The 23,051-nt window shown below is 46.7% G+C and overlaps 1 protein-coding gene across 1 annotated transcript; it reads left to right on the plus strand.

The window, feature by feature from the left end:
• The first annotated feature begins 5,870 nt into the window (after positions 1–5,870).
• On the plus strand, positions 5,871–11,127 carry LOC119301909 (ABC transporter G family member 11-like). Its single transcript, XM_037578903.1, has 8 exons — positions 5,871–6,451; positions 6,682–6,761; positions 6,889–7,353; positions 9,079–9,165; positions 9,277–9,405; positions 9,508–9,702; positions 9,789–9,875; positions 10,231–11,127. The coding sequence occupies exons 1-8, from the start codon at positions 5,971–5,973 to the stop codon at positions 10,906–10,908; spliced, it is 2,202 nt and encodes a 733-aa protein (XP_037434800.1). The 5' UTR covers positions 5,871–5,970; the 3' UTR covers positions 10,909–11,127.
• Positions 11,128–23,051: the final 11,924 nt, after the last annotated feature.

Genomic DNA, 23,051 nt, shown 5'->3' on the forward strand with positions numbered 1-23,051 from the left:
GGCAGAACCTTCCAACATGAGGGGTAAATGCTTCATGGCCACCTCGTCGTTCCCACCACCAATCTGAACTGCCACTCGGTAGTCTTCAAGCCAAGTTTCAGGCTTAGACTCACCAGTGAACTTGCTGACTCCTGTTGCCAACCTGAAATTGGGGGGAATAACTGCGGCTCTGATAGCTCTGCTGAAACATTCAGGACCAGAAACATGCACTCGACTGCTTGTGGGTACATCTCTGTCGAGTGCGCCTCGATGGGCTCTGTTCCGGTCGACCAACCCTTGCACGATAATGGATCGCGCGTCGAAGCCTGGCTCTCTGGGGTCAACTGGAACCCTACGCCCTGTACTGTACTGACGCCTATCATCTGGCTGCCGAGGAGCGTAAGACCCACCCCTCGGAGGGGAATAGGGAACTCGACGCCTATCATCTCGGTCGAGTCTGTCGCCATATTGATCTCGCCGATTCTCACGCCCTTCGCGCCGCGGAGGCGATCTGGGGCTGTGAGCCGACTGAACCGTATTCACAGTGACGGATCGACTGTGAATTCTGTTGCGCGACTGAGACACGGCTGAATTCTGATCTCCTGCTGCCCGGAGCAGATCCCTGATCTGCAGCAAACCTCTGCCAGCTTCCGACTGCGAAGGCTGGATGGACTCTGCTATACGGGTCGCAGCTGCTAAATTCTGAATTGGGGTTCGATATACCTGAGTCGGCGGGAAGAGTTGACGTCGACTGGTGTCGGGAACTCGTTGCCGCGCGCGCTCGTCGAGTGCTCGCTGAAGGTTCTCCAGTCGAGTGCGCTCGGCCAAATTGGCCAGACGCGCCTCCTCCAAGGCACGAGCCTCGGGGGTTTCTCCTGCGATGGGAATACGCAGGGGATCCTCGTTCCTGCGACGAAGTTCCTCCCTTTGCAGAGAGTCGAGTGGCTCGGGCTGGTACTCTTCGTAGCCTCGTGCAGGGTCGCCGCCGTCACCTGCTCCACCACCACGGGCGAAGCCAGGAGGGCTGTGAGGCCCGTCGACCATCAAGATTTCCGCCGCTGGATCACTGCTTCCGAACTCGGATGCAGTCTCTGCGGAGCCAGTCGACTGATCGAACAAGCCGTAGAGAGATTCGTTGGGCTCGATTGCCGCAACTTGGGTAGTGGCCGATTGGCGAACCACCGCGTGACTCACCCATCGCTGAAGCCTCGACCGGCCTGAGCGCTTGCGCTGGCGGGAGACCGGGAGGGTGGACGATGGAGGAGCCGACCGATACTGGGTCGACGGTTGCCGCAGCAGAACGCCGCGGACACATGCGCGAAAATGCGTCGCACCGCGGACGGGGAGTGCATCTACGTCGAGTGGAGCCTCCTGGAGCCATGCGGAGTCGTCGGCGATGAAGGTGAGAGTGCCGAGACGGATCTCTTGACCCTCGACCAAAACTCCAGCAGACACCATGATGAAAGTACTCGGAAGAATCGCAACTTCTCCACAAAATCGCTAAAACACCTGCCCCACGGTGGGCGCCAACTGTCGTGGTTCTAAGCCTGACAGTAGAGTGGGGGTAGGTATGGAGAGGCAAGGTCCTAGCTATGGAGAGGTTGTAAGCACAAAGGATGTACGAGTTCAGGCCCTTCTCGGAAGAAGTAACAACCCTACGTCTCGGAGCCCGGAGGCGGTCGAGTGGATTATGAGTGTATGAACTACAAGGTGCCGAACCCTTCTGCCTGTGGAGGGGGGTGGCTTATATAGAGTGCGCCAGGACCCCAGCCAGCCCACGCAGGAGAGGGTTTAAGGTGAGTTAAGTCTGGGGCGTTACTGGTAACGCCCCACATAAAGTGCCTTTACTATCATAAAGTCTACTTGATTACAGGCCGCTGCAGTGCAGAATGCCTCTTGACCTCCTGGTGGTCGAGTGAGTCTTCGTGGTCGAGTCCTTCAGGCCAGTCGAGTGAATCCTCGTTGGTCGACTGGAAGGCGACCTCTTCTAAGGATGTCCTGGGGTAAGTTACTTGGATCAGGTCCATGACCCTACCCTAGGTACATAACCCCATCAGTATCCAATACCTAGTTCAATCTCGTTACCGGCAAGTCTCTTTACTCGTTCCGTAATACATCATCTCACAACTAACATATTAGTTGTAATGCTTGCAAGGCTTATGTGATGTGTATTACCGAGAGGGCCCAGAGATACCCTCTCCGACAATTGGAGTGACAAATCCTAATCTCGAAATACGCCAACCCAACATCTACCTTTGGAGACACCTATAATGCTCCTTTATAATCACGCAGTTATGTTGTGACGTTTGGTAGCACCCAAAGTGTTCCTCCGGTAAACGGGAGTTGCATAATCTCATAGTCATAGGAACATGTATAAGTCATGAAGAAAGCAATAGCAACATACTAAACGATCGGGTGCTAAGCTAATGGAATGGGTCATGTCAATCAGATCATTCAACTAATGATGTGACCTCGTTAATCAAATAACAACTCATTGTTCATGGTTAGGAAACATAACCATCTTTGATTAACGAGCTAGTCAAGTAGAGGCATACTAGTGACATTTTGTTTGTCTATGTATTCACACATGTATTATGTTTCCGGTTAATACAATTCTAGCATGAATAATAAACATTTATCATGATTATAAGGAAATAAATAATAACTTTATTATTGCCTCTAGGGCATATTTCCTTCAACCGGAACCCCCCGGGAGAAGTAATGGGACATATGGGCCTTAGTGGAGAGAGAGAAGGGCAGCCAGGATGGGCCATGTGCCTCCTCCCCCCTGGTCCGAATTGGATTAGGAGAGGGGGGGGGGGGGGCGCCCCCCTTTCCTTCTCCCTCCCCACTTCCTTCCCCCTCCTAGTAGGAGTCCTACTCCTACTAGGAGGAGGACTCCTCCTTGGCGCGCCATAGGGCCGGCCGACCTCCTCCCCTTGCTCCTTTATATACAGGGGCAGGGGGCACCCCTAGACACACAAGTTGATCCACGTGATCATTTTCTTAGCCGTGTGCGGTGCCCGCTTCCACCATAATCCTCGATAATATTGTAGTAGTGCTTAGGCGAAGCCCTGCGACAGTTAAACATCAAGATCGTCACCACGCCATCGTGCCGACGGAACTCTTCCCCGACACTTTGCTGGATCGGAGTCCAGGGATCGTCATCGAGCTGAACGTGGGCTGAAACTCGGAGGTGCCGTAGTTTCGGTGCTTGGATCGGTCGGATCGTGAAGACGTACGACTACATCAACCGCGTTGTCATAACGCTTCCGCTGTCGGTCTACAAGGGTACGTAGATCACACTCTCCCCTCGTTGCTATACATCACCATGATCTTGCGTGTGCGTAGGAATTTTTTTGAAATTACTACGTTCCCCAACAATATTTTGATGTGAGCTATACAAAAAAAGAACATTTCTTTTGTAATGGATAGTACATGTACTAGAAATAGACAAATTTGTAATTTCTGTGTAACTCGCCTAAAAATATATTCCACCATAAAACTTTACATACAAGTAGTATACATCCATATGTATGTGTGTATTTTTTTTCAGGATTTTTTGAAAGCAATTTGATTTCTGAATTTTTCAAATTTTGGGCTCCATGGAGCTCGAGCTCCATTAGCAATTTCCGTTTGACCAATAAATTATTTGAGTTTTTCATCTGTGCTAATTTTGAATACCGCCAATAAATCCATCCCTGATACCCAAATCTAACAAATGGGCTACACCAGTTAGTGGCCACTTTTTATTTATTTTTACCCCGCCCCTCTATCTCTCTTTTCGGTGTGCGGCCACATGTGTAACTCTTCGACCCGCTAGTGACGGTAGCGTAAACCAATGGGTAGACAGGGAGGCACCATAGAGCAGCGGCCCCTATCAGGGACCCGGGGAGGCACGGGTAGAGGAGGCATCGTGCACCGTGCTTGCTGGCATGTCTGAATGGGAGTTGGGGAAGCGCGGGCGTGCGGGCAGTGTGTCTACAACAACGACCCGGTGAGCATCGGAGCCGCGAGCGGCATGGACAGTGGGGAGGCACGAGAGGCGTTGGACGGTGAGGAGGCACGCCGGAGCGTGAGCGGGTGAACGTCGAGCCAAGAAGGCGCATGCGGTCTAGCAGGGGGTCCGCAGCGGCGACCTAGTGGGCGCCGATGGTGGAGGGCGGCATCGAATGTCAGGCCAAGCCCGAGGCGTAAGTCCGTGTCAATTGATTTCCACCAATGTGGGTGTGATTATAGATCAACTCCCTCTATAAAGGGGAGTTGAGGTATTTTTCTGCGATCATGATTTTTTTTTGTGGGGGGAGGGCAGGAAGGGGTCTACTGGAGCAAGATTTTTTGGTCCAACTCCCCCTATACCAGAAGTTTCTTGTGACAAGTCCTTTAAAATTTAAACACCGCCTACGTTGATCAAGTCATCCTATGATATATTTTTCAAGGAAGGAGCCCAGGAAATATGTATTGACTATCCAAAACCGCGGAGGGTAGGACAAGCCAACCCCCTTTGTTGAGAAGAAGAGCTCACCAGTCGAAGAGGAAATTTTCGCAGGTGGTTGAAAGGCTACGATAGATTAGTTGGGGATTGGGGTAGGCTTAGGTATGTTTGGGGAAGAGGCAATGACAATGCCATGGCCATTTGCTAGCAGGATACTAGTTCCTGTGAAACGTTGTTGCGGTAGGAAGTAGTTTCTTGAATTATATCATTTTGTGAAAACCTGAGACTATTATAAAAGTTCACCAAAAGCACAAAGCAAACCCAAACATAATAAAAAATTATATCAATGTTGCTAGACAACCGAATGACAACTACTAATGCCAGAATGAGCTGGCGGCGTGCCAATGTCATCCCTCCCATGCCAGAGTTGGCCTGACTTTCTCAATAAGAGTCGGGAAGTCTCTGTTCATGTGTCCCTACGGACCAGCGCCCTACAGCCACAATTGTCGTTGTTGAGCCCTTGAATCGATCAAATGCGGTTGACACCAGATCTCGCCACTGCACATGCATGACGAGAAACCCTAACCTCGTCGTCCAAAGGAGATGACAAGAATCTACATTGCAACTTCGCCAACTCCATCCCGAGGGATAGATTCGAAGAGGATCGAAGCTGAGAAGACGACTTGAAGATGAAGCGCCACCACTGCAAAGGCTAAAAAGTCTAACCTAAACTACTAGCTAAAGCCGAGGTACCAGTGTTGCCCTCCGTGCCACCAGCCGGCAGAGTGGCAGGTAGAGGGGAGGGGAATTCACGTTTGGTCGGCGGAGATACATAGTAGTTTCTTGAAATTAATGTGGAGTTCAGTGGCATTGGCAAAGTCATCAAGAGTTTTCAGAGTTATCACGGTTTGTGGTGTTGCCCCAGCTAGGATTAGGGTGTCCTCGGCGAATCGTACCATGAGGCAGGAGGGTGAGGACGTCAGCAACTATGATGGAATTTGCTGTTGGTACGAAATTTCTTTAAATGGGCATTTCCAGTGCACCGTAACCCTAAGGAAGCAGAGTAATAATTTGCTCTGAAGAACCTCGTACCAAGCAATGAAAGCACACAAACGTAATCATTTTAGTAGAGCAGAACCACTGCTTCGGCCGTAAAATTGCCTAATGGTGTCAGCCTCGTACTTGTCACGACAATATTAGTATTTGTCTGCAAAACATTGGACACCTTGTCATAGAAAAACGAAGTTGAATGCCACACGCACGTACTCTACGTATAGTATACACAGGCAGAAGGAACTAAGCACCCCGTTCCCCTCTTGACCCGCTCCTTTGTTCAAAATCTAAACCAAGTTGTGATTTGAATTAGGATTAAGTATAAATCCTGCACTCAACCACCTCATATCTTCCCTCTATTTAAGCAGTCTCGGGCTCTCAGCCCATACCACCATTCCGCAGAGTCATCACGAGCAAAAGAAGAAACCCATACCACCACCCGGCCAGCTGATTGCTAGCTTCCACGCACGTCTCCGACGATCGAGCCGGCTAAGCCTTCCTCTATGGCGTCCGAGCAGCTGCTGCCCGCCGTGCCGAGGTGGAGGCCGAGCCCGCCGCGGGAGCAGAGCCGTCCCGGCCACGCCGCAGACGACGAGGGCCCGTCCGACACGGCCTCTGACGTCCTCGGCGGCTCCCTGCGCAGCACCGACGGCTTCCCTTTCGGCAGCGGGAGCTCGTTCCCGCCGCCGCCGTTCGCTCCGATGCCGGTGACCCTGCCGCGGTCGCGGACCTCCTCGTCGCTCGAGATCAGCGTGGAGAACGGCGCCGGCGCCGTGCCCGCCGTGCTTCGCGAGACGTCGTTGCGCCGAGTTGATCAGGGCGTCGTGCTTTCCTGGGAGGACTTGTGGGTGTCGGCGGCCGGCGGCAAGGCCGGCCGCGTCCCCATCCTGCGCGGCCTCAACGGCTATGCGCGCCCCGGCGAGGTCCTCGCCATCATGGGCCCCTCCGGCTGCGGCAAATCCACCCTTCTGGACGCTCTAGCAGGTTGGTACAGCCGTATACATGCTCGTGAATAATACTACTCCTATACAATATCGTATGCGGGCTGGCCTTCGCTAGTCAGACAGCCAGCCTTCCTGATAAACTACTCGAAAGATTTTGTTCGCCAGCTAGCGTCGTAGCGACTCGTACAATTAGTATCTAGATATTATAATTTTTGCGGTGAGAAGATTAAAGAATTAATTACGACGAGCTTCCGTGGTACAAAATTACAGGAAGGCTAGGCTCTGGTGTCAGCCAGAAGGGAGACATCTTGATCAATGGCCGGAGGCAGAAGCTATCCTACGGAACATCGGTAAGCCTAGTGCATGCACGGATGAGCTATTTCAATTCGGAGAATCTCATTTTCATTCGGGTTGATCGTGAACGAACGCACTCTATCAATTATTTTAGTTAATCAACGCATCCTTTGCGTGTTGCAGGCGTACGTGACGCAGGACGACGTGCTGATGACGACGTTGACGGTGCGGGAGGCCGTGCGCTACTCGGCGTCGCTGCAGCTGCCGAGCGGCATGTCGGCGGCGGCGAAGCGGGAGCGGGCGGAAGAGACGCTGCGGGAGATGGGGCTGGAGGGCGCGGCGGACACGCGCATCGGCGGGTGGATGCACAAGGGGATCAGCGGCGGCCAGCGGCGCCGGGTCAGCATCTGCATGGAGATCCTCACCCGGCCGGCGCTGCTGTTCCTGGACGAGCCCACCAGCGGCCTCGACAGCGCCGCCTCCTTCCACGTCGTCAGCCGGATCGCCAGGCTCGCCCGCCGGGAGGGCATGACCGTCGTCGCCGCCGTGCACCAGCCCAGCACTGAGGTCTACGGCCTCTTCCACGGGCTCTGCCTCCTCGCCTACGGCAAGACCGTCTTCTTCGGTCCCGCCGCCGAGACCAACCAGGTACGTCTGTACATACTGTTGTATGCGTGCGTACGTATGTACGTATGAATACGTGCACAGTGCTGTTGATTGTTGCATGTTGCTGTTGCTATCGTATGTACGTGTTTGGACTTTGGACATGATCGCGACCCTAGTAGGCGTATTCACAGTTTCACACTGGACGGTGGTAATACAAATTATTTGATCTTTAGGCTTGGATCTGTTGGTGAGATCATATGATCAATCTATAAAACATATACTGATTTTTTAGCACATACCTATGGGTGTATATCTGCAAGTCCAAAATATTTCAGCCAAAATTTTGATCTAAATCTAGAGAAATAAATAAAAAATCTTCTGTAAGTAATATCACCTTTGGTTGGGTAATTGGGTACACCATTCATAGCTTATTTAACTTAGTTATCCACCCACAACAGAATTGCACTAAAATATTTCAGAAAAATACATTATTAACTTTCAAAGAGATCACAATTGCCAAAGAAGTACCGTACGACGGCAGTAATTATGCGCTCCCTTCAGTAACAAAATAAGATATTTTAAATATTTCAATTTTTTTTCAACCGGGAATCCCTTTCCATTAATTACTCAACAGAAAGATAACAAAGTTCAATTTGAATATTTTAATATAAACTATATACGAAATGAAATGAGTAAACAAATACAATGAAAAATGTATGTATACATCTAATATAAAGAAAAAGGATTATAACATCACTTCAGTTAGCAAGCATGACAACTTTGGTGGTTTAGTTTTTTTATACAAAAACTTGCCGTGTGTCACTGGAATTTTTCATCCTTGCGTGACTGAAATTGTCATCGAAAAACGTTAGGACAAGAGTGTCACGAACCTGACGTGTGGCACTTATCATTAGATTTTTTTTAATAACGGAGGGAGTATTAGAAAATGACTAGAGTTCGCCCGGAGAACAAGAGGAACAGTTTTAACTTGCAGAAGCAACATCACGTACGTACTGTGGAAAGATAGATCACGATATTAATCACTGTATATATGCACAGTTGGAACTGTGCTCGAGTCACTGGTAGGGACTAGGAGCACTGCACACGATCGATCCAAACCGCCGGGGAACATATATATGGACTGCGCCACGCACTGGGAACATTCGTTTTGGCAGGGAAGCTTACTCCCAAAAAGAATAAAAAATCACACACGTTTGGCTGGCCACATGCATTGATCGATCAGTGCCGCCTAACTCAACTGCGGCATCGCGTTCATAGCACAGTGGCGAAGATGTGCTTGCATTCAGGACTGTTTTTTGAGTGGTGACAGCTGAGGCTGAAAGCTCGGTTTAGCTGTAGACGACTGTGGAGAGATCGTCTAGTACTCGTATTATAGGTAATCCACTGTGCCAAGCAAGTCTCCTGATACAACGAATTAATCGGTGTATTTTTTAGGAAGTATTAGGTGATAGTAATTTCATGGGGTGATTAAATTGACCACACGGTTTGACAAACACGCGTGTTTTCCTAGCTGACGGTGTGCCGGTCACGGAGGAGAAAAATGTGCCTCGGTCGGTCGGTCCGTAGGTACGGTAGATGGATAACTGAAGAAAATGATACTGCTAATCCTTTGACAAAACATGCCATGTGTTCCTATCTTCCTCACTTGCTGGACCTGGATTACTATAGTCAAAGTGCACAAGAAACTCTTGAAGCCACTGAGTTTTTTGTTACCTAATAATTTGTTTGTTTGTTTGTTTGTTTCAGTTCTTCGCTTTGAGCGGGTTTCCTTGCCCGTCACTGATGAACCCTTCCGACCACTTCCTGAGGACCATCAACAAGGACTTCGACAATGTGAGCACATCGCCACCGTTCAATCAAAGGACCTTAATTATCTACTCTATATCTGAAATCTTCTTGGTGAATAGTATTCCTAACCATGCGCTTCATCAATTGATTCCTCAGGACATCGAGGAAGGCCTCGGCGGGAAGAAGACGACCACCGCCGAGAACATCAACGCGCTGGTGGTCTCCTACAAATCCTCCGTGTACATGGACAAGGTGACTCGGCAGATCGCTGACATACGCGGCACTGTGAGTAGCCCGGCCGGACTCCACATACATTTTGAAACTTTCAGTTGGAGTGCTGAATTTTGCTAATTATAAGCGTGTATGTGGTTTGTCGTGTGGTTTCAGGTAGGGGAGGTGGTGAAGATGGAAGGGCAGCAGCCGAGCTTCCTGATGCAGTCCTTGGTGCTAACCAAGAGGTCCTTCATCAACATGTACAGGGACCTCGGCTACTACTGGCTCCGCTTCGCTATCTACATCGCCCTCTGCCTCTGCTGCGGCACCATCTTCTATGACATCGGCCATAGCTATGGATCCATACAGGTGCGTAGCAAGAAGCCTCTCGTTGTAGTTGCCATGCCACTGATCACTGTTGTGTTAACTCGTGTGATTGAAAACTTTGCATGCAGGCTCGTGGCTCCATGCTCATGTTCGTAGGCGCCTTCCTCACCTTCATGGCCATCGGAGGCTTCCCGTCTTTCGTCGAGGACATGAAGGTGAAGTTTCTGATCGAGTTCCATCTCATCTCACGTCTCACGATCATGGTTTTCACTTTCAGTGAGATTTCGATGAAATCCGCTGAATTTCATTAACTTTAGCAGACACTGAAATATCTACGTTTCGCCAAAATATTTAGGCAATTTCAGTAGTAAACAGAAATTCAAATATTTTTCAAAAAATTCAAAATCTTAATTGAAATCAAGTGGAGATTTCGGCCCTTTGACCGAAATGAAAACATAATTCACTGAAATTCACTGATTTTCGGTTGGTGCTGAAATTTTTCTAAAATGAAATTGAAAAACGATACTCACGATACGTTGATCTGATGTGCTTTATGTATGCACAACGCAGATATTTGGAAGGGAGAGGCTGAACGGGCACTACGGCGTCTCGTCCTTCGTGATCGCCAACACAGTCTCGGCGACGCCGTATCTACTCCTGATTTCCCTGGTGCCGGGTGCGATGGCCTACTACCTGGTCGGCCTGCAGAGGAGTTTCGACCACTTCGCCTACTTCGCGCTGGTGCTCTTCATGACAATGATGCTCGTGGAGGGCCTGATGATGATCGTGGCCAGCGCCGTGCCTGACTTCCTCATGGGCATCATCACCGGCGCTGGCATCCAGGGCGTCATGATGCTCAACGGCGGCTTCTTCCGCCTGCCCCACGACCTTCCCAAGCCGGTGTGGAGGTACCCCATGTACTACGTCGCCTTCCACAAGTATGCCAACCAGGGGTTCTACAAGAACGAGTTCCTCGGCCTCACCTTCCCAAACAACCAGGTTGGCGGCGCTGCCACCATCACTGGCGACGAGATCCTCAGGGAGTACTGGCAGGTGGAGATGGGGTACAACAAGTGGGTCGACCTCGCGGTCCTGTTCGGGATGGTCATATTGTACAGGGTGCTCTTCTTGGCCATCATGAAGCTTACCGAGAAGGTGAAGCCCATGGTGAACGGGCTTAGGTTCAGGAGCACCCAGCCGTCGGTGCACATCGCCGACCAGGGTTCCGAAGCAAATGGAGCAATGTGAGGCCGGAGAGATCAGCACAATTATTTTCTTAGTAGAAGATTGTTGCTTATGAGTACTGTAGCGTTGCAGTGTTGTGCAGTGTATGTAAAGTCCGAAAAAAAAGAAGTGCACAAATCTTGTCAAATTCGCATTGACAAAGGGCATTTTTACAAAATGTAATTAGTTCATAGGCCGGCTGTAAGCGGTTTGTCGATATACACGAGTATTACTATTTTTGAAATAAGGGATCACCCCGTAATTTTGATTTTTGAAAATTGATAACACAACCATGCATCAAGTTCCTATTAAGGCATCAGTCTTAGTGTGACATGATAAGTTTACGAGCACCCTCTAACAACAAGAGACGTCTACCGAGCAAAATATAAACCTTATCACAGACCACCACGACTAGCACCAAAGCTTTTTAAAGTAAAGTTGAATACAAGCTACACCATTATCTAAAACGACAACAACATATCTCCACGATCTTTTTTTTTTTTGAAGAACCAGCCAAGGCTGATATTTCATTGAATTAAGCAGAGAGCAGTGGAAAAATGACAAGGGCGAGGATCCAAAGATCAAGGATAAATTGAAGATGAATGAAGAAAAACGGAGTGCCAAAGGCACATGCCGTTAGCCTATCCTCATGGCGGGTCCCCGAAGGGGTTCTGAAGAAACTTGACGCCACACTGCTGCCATAGACTGAGATTGTGCCGGATTGTGAGCAGCACGTCCATCACAGTTGCCTCCTTTGCCCTGAAAATGCAGTGATTGCGTTCTTGCCATATTTCCCATAGGGCCAGCATCGTCAGGGATTTAATTCCTTTCCTGGTACCCGGCCGCGCAGCCGTGATCATTGACGCCATCTTCTCCAGCGAGCTGGTGCTGTGGATCCAAGTTGTCTGCTCGAAAACATGGCAACGTTGCCAGGTCGACAGTTCGGCCCAGACGGTCCTCGTGAAGTTGCATTGCCAGAACAGGTGCTCGGAGCTCTCAAGGTTCCGCGGGCATAGTTGACAGAAGTAATTGTTGGGCCATCCTCTGCGCTGCAGGCGATCATTGCACCAACGACGATCCTGGTGGAGAAGCCATGCGAAAATCTTCAGCTTTGCCGAAGCCCATGTGTCCCAGACCACATTGCAAAAGTGTGCGGTCGTTGATCCCAGGAACTGCATGCAGTATGCCGAGCGAGAGTTGTACTGTCCGAAGGCTTCAAACTTCCAAAGGATCTGATCTTGAGTGGATTCTTGGAGGGTCAGTTGCTGAATCAGTCTATGCAGGCTAAGCACATCTCGGATCAGAGAGCTGGTGTCTCAATGCGCTAGGTCTGAAATCCAATGATCATCTGCAAGAGCTTGGGCCACTGTTTTGTTCTTTCTGCGTGAGTGTTTGAACAGGTTGGGGAAGTAGACCTTCAACGGTGTCGATCCCAGCCATTAACAATGCCAAAAACTTTCCGTGTGCCCATTGCCGATGATCACCTTCGTGACCACACTGACTGAATAGGGCGCGATCAGAAGCATTGCAAGGCGGTTCCGTCCCCACGCACGGACAGGTCTTCCAAGCGTGCCACAGCCACCGCAGCCGGAGGGTGCGGCTGAACTTAGCCAGGTCCTGAATGTCGATCCCGCTGTGCTCGATCAGGGAACAGACCCGGCCCCAGCTGATATTCCAACTGCCCCCGAGAGCTCCAGATCTCTTCCCCAAAGGAAACGGCGTCTACTCTTGTCGATCTCCTTAAGCAGCTTCTTGGGGACAGGGAGCGCGGTGAGAGCAAACGTGGGCAGGGCAGTGAGCACACATCGGACGAGGACCTGCCGTCCGGCAATGGATAGCATTCTTCCCTTCCAACTAGCTAGCCTAGCCCGAATGCGATCAAGGATGAACTGGAGGTGGACTAGGCGAAGCCGGCCAACGGTCAGAGGGAGTCCCAAGTATCTGATCAGGAACAACACGATCGGTCCCGCAAAGGACTGTAACACAACATTTAGGTTGATGTCGTCACAACAAATTGGTGTCGCCATGGACTTGAAGTTGTTTATCCTCATGCTAGTAGCATCGCCGAATTTTTCTAGAATGCACATCAAGTGGTCGATCTTTTCCTTGTCTGGATTCGCAAAAATGATGGCGTTGTGCACATACAGGCTAACCCTGAGCTTGATCTCTCTGCCAGGCACCGGGGTGATATCTAGAGCCTCTTCCGCAGCTTTTAGCAGACGGTGGATGGGGTTGATCGCAATGATGAAGAGGAGCGGTGACGGGTCGCCCTGTCTCAGCCCCCTCCGGTGCAGAATGTATCCACGAGGACTACGGGCCTTTAATAGGCCGAAAGTAATACCAGGCTGAACTATTACATGGGCCTTTAAGAGGTTATAGTGAAAATGGCCCCCAATGGGGCCGAAATCACAGTGCCTGTTAACGGGCCAGATTAAATATGGGCCGTAATTTGGCCCAAAATATGTCAGGCAGTTAACAGGCCGGATCTGATATGGGCCGTCATTTGGCCAAAAACATGACAAACTGTTAACGAGCCGGATCTGATGTAGGCTGTCATTTGGCTCAAAATGTGACAGACATCATCGTGGGCCGGATCTTATGTGGGCCGTAATTTGGCCCAAATCGTACCAGACTATTAACAGGCTGACCCAGTGGAGTATGACAAAATCTTGTGGGCCCTTGGATGGGCCGGCCTTTTTATCTTAAAAGGGTTACTGTTGGGCCGTGCCATGTGTCAAAGTATCATAGGCACGTATCCTCCATTGGATTGATGCCATTTGTCCCAACGCTGAGCTGGCACGTGGATACTCCGGCGAATCAGAATTTTGCACGTGGAAAATCCCCATTGGTCCGGGTTGTTAACGGGTTATCGAATCCAAATCAAAACCTAATACTTTAACGGCAACCCATTATGGTGGATACCACGTGTCGGTTACCCTTGACGAAAGCACTTCCATGACGCGCCATTTACCGCCATGGAAGTGGACACTTCCGTGATGATAATTTTGGTATTGTCACGAAACACTTATACGACAACACATGTATGACTATCTTGATTCTGTCATAAAATCATCATGGATGTACATGCATGACAGAAAACGTGACCTACTGTGATAAACACGTATCATCACGAAAGTGTATTTTTTGTAGTGAATAAAACAAGCAAACTATGCATTGAAAATAGAATCTGTTAAAAACAGAACAATCTGTAATGATCTGAATTGTTCTCAAACTTTTGCAACTCTAAAATATCTGAAAAATTAGGACATCGTGGGAAATTTGCATATCAAGCATGTGTAAAAAAGTTCAGATGAAAATCACGTTCGAATGAATTTAAATAATTCTGCTACTGGACGCAAAAGTTTCTGTTTTTTCACAGAATCAAATCAACTATCATCCACATCATCCCAAAGCCTTTACTTGGCACTTTATTGAAAAAAGCTATAAAGCATGATTACCACACTAGCTTAATCATGTGAATACACAAAAACAGTAGGTATAAGTATTGTGTTGTCTCCCAACAAGCGTTTTTAAGCTAGGCATGATAATTTCAATGATGCTCACATAGAAATAAAGAGTTGAAACACAACGGGGCATCATGAATCACATGACAAGCACATTTAAGCCTAACATAATTCCTATACATAGGGATTTTGTGAGCAAACAATTTATGGGAGCAATAATCAACTAGCATAAAAAGGTAAAACAAGCATGACATTAAAACTTTCAACATAAAGAGAGGAAACTTGATATTATTGAGATATGTAAAAGCATATGTTCCTCTCTCATAATAATTTTCAGTAGCATCATGAATGAGTTCAACAATATAACTATGACACAAAGCATCCTTTTCATGATCCACAAGCATACAAATTTTATTATTCTCCACATAAGCAAATTTATTTTCATGAATAGTAGTGGGAGCAAATTCAACAAAATAACTATCATGTGACTGAAAATTAAAATCATGATGACAATTTTCATGGTTATCATTATTCAATATAACATACATGTCATCACCATAATCATCATAGATAGGAACTTTCTTTCATAATCAATTGAAACCTCTTCCAAAATAGTGGATTCATCACTAAATAAAGTCATGACCTCTCCAAATCCACTTTCATAATTTTCACAATAAGATTCAACACCCTAAAAAATAGTGGGATCTTATCTAGAGTTGACACCCTTCCAAACCCACTTTCATCATTGTAATCATAATAAATAGGAGGCATGCTATCATCATAATAAATATTCTGATCAAAACTTGGGGGACTAAAAATATCATCTTCATCAAACATAGCATCCCCAAGCTTATGGCTTTGCATATGACTAGCATCAGCTGAAGGAAATATGCCCTAGAGGCAATAATAAAGTTATTATTTATTTCCTTATATCATGATAAATGTTTATTATTCATGTTAGAATTGTATTAACCAGAAACATAATTCATGTGTGAATACATAGACAAACAAAGTGTCACTAGTATGCCTCTACTTGGCTAGCTCGTTGATCAAAGATGGTTATGTTAACGGGATCACATCATTAGGAGAATGATGTGATTGACTTGACCCATTCCGTTAGCTTAGCACTTGATCGTTTAGTTTGTTGCTATTGCTTTCTTCATGACTTATACATGTTCCTATGACTATGAGATTATGCAACTCCCGTTTACCGGAGGAACACTTTGTGTGCTACCAAATGTCACAACGTAACTGGGTGATTATAAAGGTGCTCTACAGGTGTCTCCGAAGGTAGTTGTTGGGTTGGCGTATTTCGAGATTAGGATTTGTCACTCTGATTGTCGGAGAGGTATCTCTGGGCCCACTCGGTAATACGCATCACTTAAGCCTTACAAGCATTGCAACTGATGAGTTAGTTGCGGGTCGATGTATTACGGAACGAGTAAAGAGACCTGTCGGTAACGAGATTAAACTAGGTATAGAGATACCGACGATTGAATCTCGGGCAAGTAAAATACCGATGACAAAGGGAACAACGTATGTTGTTATGCGGTCTGACCGATAAAGATCTTCGTAGAATATGTGGGAACCAATATGAACATCCAGGTTCCGCTATTGGTTATTGACCGGGGACGTGTCTCGGTCATGTCTACATAGTTCTCGAACCCGTAGGGTCCGCACGCTTAACGTTTCAATAACAGTTATATTATGAGTTTATATGTTTTGATGTACCGAAGGTTGTTCGGAGTCTCGGATGTGATCACAGTGTTGGGGATCGTAGCAGAAATTTAAAATTTTCTACGCATCACCAAGATCAATCTATGGAGTAATCTAGCAACGAGGGGAAGCAGAGTGCATCTACATAACCTTGTAGATCGCTAAGCGGAAGCGTTGCAAGAACACGGATGAAGGAGTCGTACTCGCAGCGATTCAGATCGCGGTTGATTCCGATCTAGCGCCGAACGGACGGCGCCTCCGCGTTCAACACACGTACAGCCCGGGGACGTCTCCTCCTTCTTGATCCAGCAAGGGGAGAGGAGAAGTTGAGGGAGAACTCCAGCAGCACAACGGCATGGTGGCAATGGAGCTCGTGGTTCTCCAGTAGGGCTTCACCAAGCACTATGGAGGAGGAGGAGGAGGTGTAGGAAGAGGGAGGGCTGCGCCAGGGAAGGGTACGGCTGCCCTCTCTCTCCCTCACTATATATAGGGGGGAGGGAGGAGGGGGAGGCGCCCTAGGGTTCCCTAGGGGAGGGGCGGCGTCCACAGGGGAAACCCTAGATGGGTTTGGGCACCCCCACCCCCTAGGAAACTTGCCCCCCAAGCCGGGAGGGGCGGCTACCCTAGGGGTGGCGCCCCCACCTCTCCTGGTTACGTGAGATGGGGTGGGAGGGGCGCTCAGCCCCTAAGTGGGCTGATGTGCCCTCTCCCCTTGGCCCATAAGGCCCCCAACGCTTGCCGGGGCCTCCGAAACCCCTTTCGGACACACTGGTCATCACCTGGTACCCCGAGAACAATTCCGGACTCCAATACCCTTCGTCCAATATACCGATCTTCACCTCCGGACCATTCTGGAGCTCCTCGTCATGTCCGGGATCTCATCCGGGACTCCGAACAACCTTCGGTAACCACATACTATTTCCCATAACAACTCTAGTGTCACCGAACCTTAAGTGTGTAGACCCTACGGGTTCGGGAACCATGTAGACATGACCGAGACAACTCTCTGGCCAATAACCAACAGCGAGATCTGGATACCCATGTTGGCTCCCACATGTTCCACGATGATCTCATCGGATGAACCACAATGTCGAGGATTCAATCAATCCCGTATACAATTCCCTTTGTCCAGCGGTATTGTACTTGCCCGAGATTCGATCGTCGGTATCCGATACCTTGTTCAATCTCGTTATCGGCAAATCTCTTTACTCGTTCCGTAACACATCATCCCATGATCAACTCCTTGGTCACATTGTGCACATTATGATGATGTCCTACCGAGCGGGCCCAGAGATACCTCTCTGTTACACGGAGTGACAAATCCCGGTCTCGATTCGTGCCAATCCAACAGACACTTTCGGAGATACCTGTAGTGAACCTTTATAGCCACCCAGTTACGTTGTGACGTTTGGCACACCCAAAGCACTCCTACGGTATCCGGGAGTTGCACAATCTCATGGTCTAAGGAAATGATACTTGACATTAGAAAAGCTTTAGCATACGAACTACATGATCTTTGTGCTAGGCTTAGGATTGGGTCTTGTCCATCACATCATTCTCCTAATGATGTGATCCCGTTATCAACGACATCCAATGTCCATGGTCAGGAAACCGTAACCATCTATTGATCAACGAGCTAGTCAACTAGAGGCTTACTAGGGACATGGTGTTGTCTATGTATCCACACATGTATCTGAGTTTCCTATCAATACAATTCTAGCATGGATAATAAAGGATTATCATGAACAAGGAAATATAATAATAAACAATTTATTATTGCCTCTAGGGCATATTTCCAACAGTCTCCCACTTGCACTAGAGTCAATAATCTAGTTCACGTCACCATGTGATTAACACTCACAGGTCACATCGCCATGTGACCAACATCCAAGAGTCTACTAGACTCAATGATCTAGTTCACATCACTATGTGATAAACACTCAAATAGTTCTAGGTTTGATCATGTTATGCTTGTGAGAGAGGTTGTAGTCATCGGGTCTTACCATATTCAGATCCCTATGTATTTCACAAAACTTTATATCGTAGATGCTGCTACCACGTTCCACTTGGAGCTATTCCAAATTATTGCTCCATTATACGTATCCGGTATCTCTACTCAGAGCTATCCGGATAGGTGTTAAGCTTGCATCGATATAACTCTTTACGTCGAACTCTTTATCACCTCCATAACTAAGAAACATTTCCTTATTCCTCTAAGGATAATTTCGACCACTATCTGATGATCCAGTCCTAGATCACCTTTGTACCCTCTTGCCAGACATGTGGCAAGGCACACATCAGGTGCGGTACTCAGCATGGCATACCGTATAGAGCCTATGACAAGAGCATAGGGGACGACCTTCGTCCTTCCTCTTTCTTCTGCCATGGTCAAGCTTTGAGTCTTACTCAACTTCACACCTTACAACTCAGGTAAGAACTCCTTCTTTGACTGATATATTTTGAACTCCTTCAAAAACATGTCAAGGTGTGCGTTCTTTGAAAGTATCATCAGGTGTCTTGATCTATCTCTATAGATCTTGATGCCCAATTTGTAAGCAGCTTTATCCAGGTCTTCCTTTGAAAAACACTCTTCAAACAACCGTTTATGCTTTCCAGAAATTCTACATTATTTCGGATCAACAATATGTCATCCACATATACTTATCAGAAAATGTTGTAGTGCTTCCACTCACTTTCTTGTAAATACAAGTTTCTAGCAAACATTGTATAAACCTAAAAGCTTTGATCACTCCATCAAAGCATATATTCCGATTCCGAGATGCTTGCTCTAGTCCATAGAAGGATTGCTGGAGCCAGCATACCTTTTAGCATCCTTAGGATCGTCAAAACCTTTTATTGTATCACATACAACTTTTCTTACAAAAACTGGTAAGAAAACTTGTTTTTGACATCCATCTGTAAGATTTCATAATCGCAAAATACAACTAATGCTAACATGATTCCGACGGACTTAAGCATCGCTACGGGTGACAAATTCTCATCATAGTCAACTCCTTGAACTTGTGAAAAGACTCTTTCCCACAAGTTGAGCTTCATAGATGGTAACATTACCGCCCACGTCCGTCTTCTTCTTAAAGACCTATTTATCGCAATGGCTTGCCGATCATCGGGCAAGTCCACCAAAGTCCATACTTTGTTCTGATATATGGATCCTATCTCAGATTTCATGGCTTCTAACCATTTGTCGGAATACGGGCCCACCATCGCTTCTCCATAGCTCGTAGGTTCATTGTTGTCTAACAACATGATATCTAAGACAGGATTACCGTACCACTCAGGAGTAGTACATATCCTTGTCGACCTACGAGGTTCGATAGCAACTTGATCCGAAGCTTTATGATCACTATCATTAACTTCCTATTCAACAGATGTAGGTTCCACAGAAAACATCTTTCTGTGTTGCATCACTCTCTGGTTGAAATAAAGGTTTGACAACCTCATCAAGTTCTATCTTACTCCTACTCAATTCTTTCGAGAGAAACTCCTTCTCGAGAAAGGACCCGTTCTTAGCGACAAACAATTTGCCCTCGGATCTGAGATAGAAGGTATACCCAACTGTCACCCTTGGGTATCCTATGAAGATGTGTTTGTCCGCTTTGGGTTTGAGCTTCTTCGGCTGAAGCCCCAAGCATCGCATCCCCAAACGTTAAGAAACGGCAACTTTGGTTTCTTGCCAAACCAATGTTCTTATGACGTCGTCTCAACGGACTTAGATGGTGTCCTATCTAAAGTGAATGCAGCTATCTCTAACACATAACCTCAAAATGAAAACGTTAGATTGATAAGAGACATCATAGATCACACCATATCTCATAGTGTTCGATTACGACGTCCGGGCACACCATTATCTTGTGGTGTTCCAGGTGGCTTCAACTGTGAAACAATTCCACAATGTCTTAAGTGATTGCCAAACTCATAACTCAGAAAATCCCCTTTTGATCAGATCGTAGGAACATGATCTTATTGTTATGATGATTCTTAACTTCACTCTGAAATCGCTTGAACTTTTCAAACGTTTCAGACTTGTGCTTCATTAAGTAGATATACCTATATCTACCCAAATCGTCAGTGAAGATGAGAAAACAGCGATATCCACTGCATGCTTCAATTCTCATTGGATCACACGCATCAGCATGCATGATTTCCAATAAGTCACTTGCCCATTTAATTGTACCTGAAAAGGGGGTGTTAGTCATCCTGCCCATGAGGCATGGCTCGCATGTGTCAAGTGATTCAAAATCAAGTGACTCTAAGCATCCATCGACATGGAGTTTCTTCATGCATCTTACGCCAATATGACCTAAGCGGCAGTGCCACGAGAAAGTGGTACTATCATTATGAACTCTACATCTTTTGGCGTGAACATGTGTATTACCACGACCGAGATTCAATGAACCATTCACATAGGGTGCATGACCATGAAAGGTATTATTCATGTAAACAGAATAACAATTATTCTCTAATTTAAATGAATAACCGCATTGCAATGAACATGATCTAATCATATTCATGCTCAACGTAGACACCTGATAACATTTATCTAGGTTCAATACCAATCCCGAAGGCAGATGGAGCGTGCGATGGTGATCTCATCAACTTTGGAAACACTACCAACACACATCGTCACCTCGCCCTTAGCTAGTCTCCGTTTAGTCCGTAGCTTTTGCTTCAAGTCACCAATAATAGCAACTGAACTGGTATCCAATACCCAGGTGCTACTAGGAGTACCAGTGAGGTACACATTAATAACATGTACATACTTTGTTGAAGTTGCCAGCCTTCTTATCTATCATACATTTGGGATAATTCCGCTACCAGTGACTGTTCCCCTTACAATAGAAGCACTCAGTCTCGGGTTTGGGTTCAACCTTGGGTTCCTTCACTGGAGCGGCAACTGGTTTGCCATCCATGAAGTTTCCCTTCTAGCCCTTGCCCTTCTTGAAATCAGTGGTCTTGTTAAACCATCAACACTTGATGCTCCTTCTTCATTTCTACCTTTTACGGTCTTAAGCACCGCGAACAGCTCCGGGATCAACTCCATCCCTTGCATGTCATAGTTCATCACGAAGATCTAGTAGCTTAGTGATAGTGGCTAGTCTATCAATCACTATCTTATCTGGAAGTTTAACTCCCACTCGATTTAAGTGATTGTAGCACCCAGACATTCTGAGCACATGCTCACCAGTTGAGCTATTCTCCTCCATCTTGTTGGCTAAAGAACTTGTCAGAGGTTTCACACCTCTCAACACGGGCATGAACCTGAAATCCCAATTTCAGCTCTTGGAACATCTCATATGTCTTATGGCGTTCAAAACGTCATTGGAATCCCGATTCTAAGCCGTAAAGTATGGTGCACTAAACTATCAAGTAGTCATCAGGATGTGTCTGTCAGGTGTTCACAACATCCACAGACAATGTTGTAGGGGTTTGCACATCGAGTGGTGCATCAAAGACATAAGCCTTCTATGTAGCAATGAGGACACTCTTCGGACTACGGACCTAGTCCGCATCATTGCTTACAATATCTTTCAACTTAATCTTTCTCTAGGAACGTATTGAAACAGGGAGCTACAACGTGAGCTATTTATCTACAACATATTTGCAAAGACAATTTAGACTATGTTCATGATAATTGAGTTCATCTAATCAAATTATTTAATGAACTCCCACTCAGATAGACATCCCTCTAGTCATCTAAGTGAAACATGATCCGAGTCAACTAGGCCGTGTCCGATCATCACCTGAGACGGACTAGTCAACATCGGTAAACATCTTCATGTTGATCGTATCTTCTATACGACTCATGCTCGACCTTTCGGTCTTCCGTGTTCCGAGGCCATGTCTGTACATGCTAGGCTCGTCAAGTCAACCTAAGTGTATTGCGTGTGTAAATCTGGCTTACACCCATTGTATTCGAACGTTAGAATCTATCACACCTGATCATCACGTGGTGCTTCGAAACAACGAACCTTCGCAACGATGCACAGTTAGGGGGAACACTTTCTTGAAATTATTACGAGGGATCATCTTATTTAAGCTACTGTCGTTCTAAGAAAATAAGATGTAAAACATGATAAACATCACATGCAATCAAATAGTGACATGATATGGCCAATATCATTTTGCTCCTTTTGATCTCCATCTTCGGGGCTCCATGATCATCGTTGTCACCGGCATGACACCATGATCTCCATCATCATGATCTCCATCATTGTGTCTTCTTGAAGTTGTCTCGTCATCTATTACTTCTACTACTATGGCTAACGCTTTAGCAATAAAGTAAAGTAATTACACGACATTTATGTTGACACGCAGGTCATAAATAAATCAAGACAACTCCTATGGCTCCTGCCGGTTGTCATACTCATCGACATGCAAGTCGTGATTCCTATTACAAGAACATGATCAATCTCATACATCACATATATCATTCATCACATCCTTTTGGCCATTGTTCGACGAGATTTTGTCGCACGAAGTATCTATGAGCGCGGAAAGTTTTTTTATAATGTTTTTCCTAACTTTTCTCTTAGAATCATAGGAGGAACAAATACGATAGTGTTTTGCATGTGCACGTGAATGGGAAATCTTCTCCACGCCTATATGTATCTAGCTAAAGCTCACAAGATGGCCATTACTGATTCACTAACTTTTTTTTTCTAGTGTGGACTAAAGATTCAGAAACAGATGCATGCATGCATACATTGCATGTTAACTAGCAGGCTTAATCATGGATATATAATTAAATATTCCGGCAAGCTCTAACCGCAGGATATTTAAGTGTATTAGAGGATCGGTTGCTAATCTATTGGAGAGATGTGACACCCCAAAATTTTGGCCTTGTTTTAATACATTAAAATTTTTGCCAGGAATTAAAACTTTTATTTTCTGGGCTCCCTTTTGAATTTTGAACCATTTTCTCCCTTGTTATTATGGAGTTTTTCCCCCAGAGTGAAAACCATTCAA

The sequence above is a fragment of the Triticum dicoccoides genome, chromosome 5A, assembly GCF_002162155.2.
Source record: "Triticum dicoccoides isolate Atlit2015 ecotype Zavitan chromosome 5A, WEW_v2.0, whole genome shotgun sequence".
Classification (NCBI taxonomy): Eukaryota; Viridiplantae; Streptophyta; class Magnoliopsida; order Poales; family Poaceae; genus Triticum; species Triticum dicoccoides.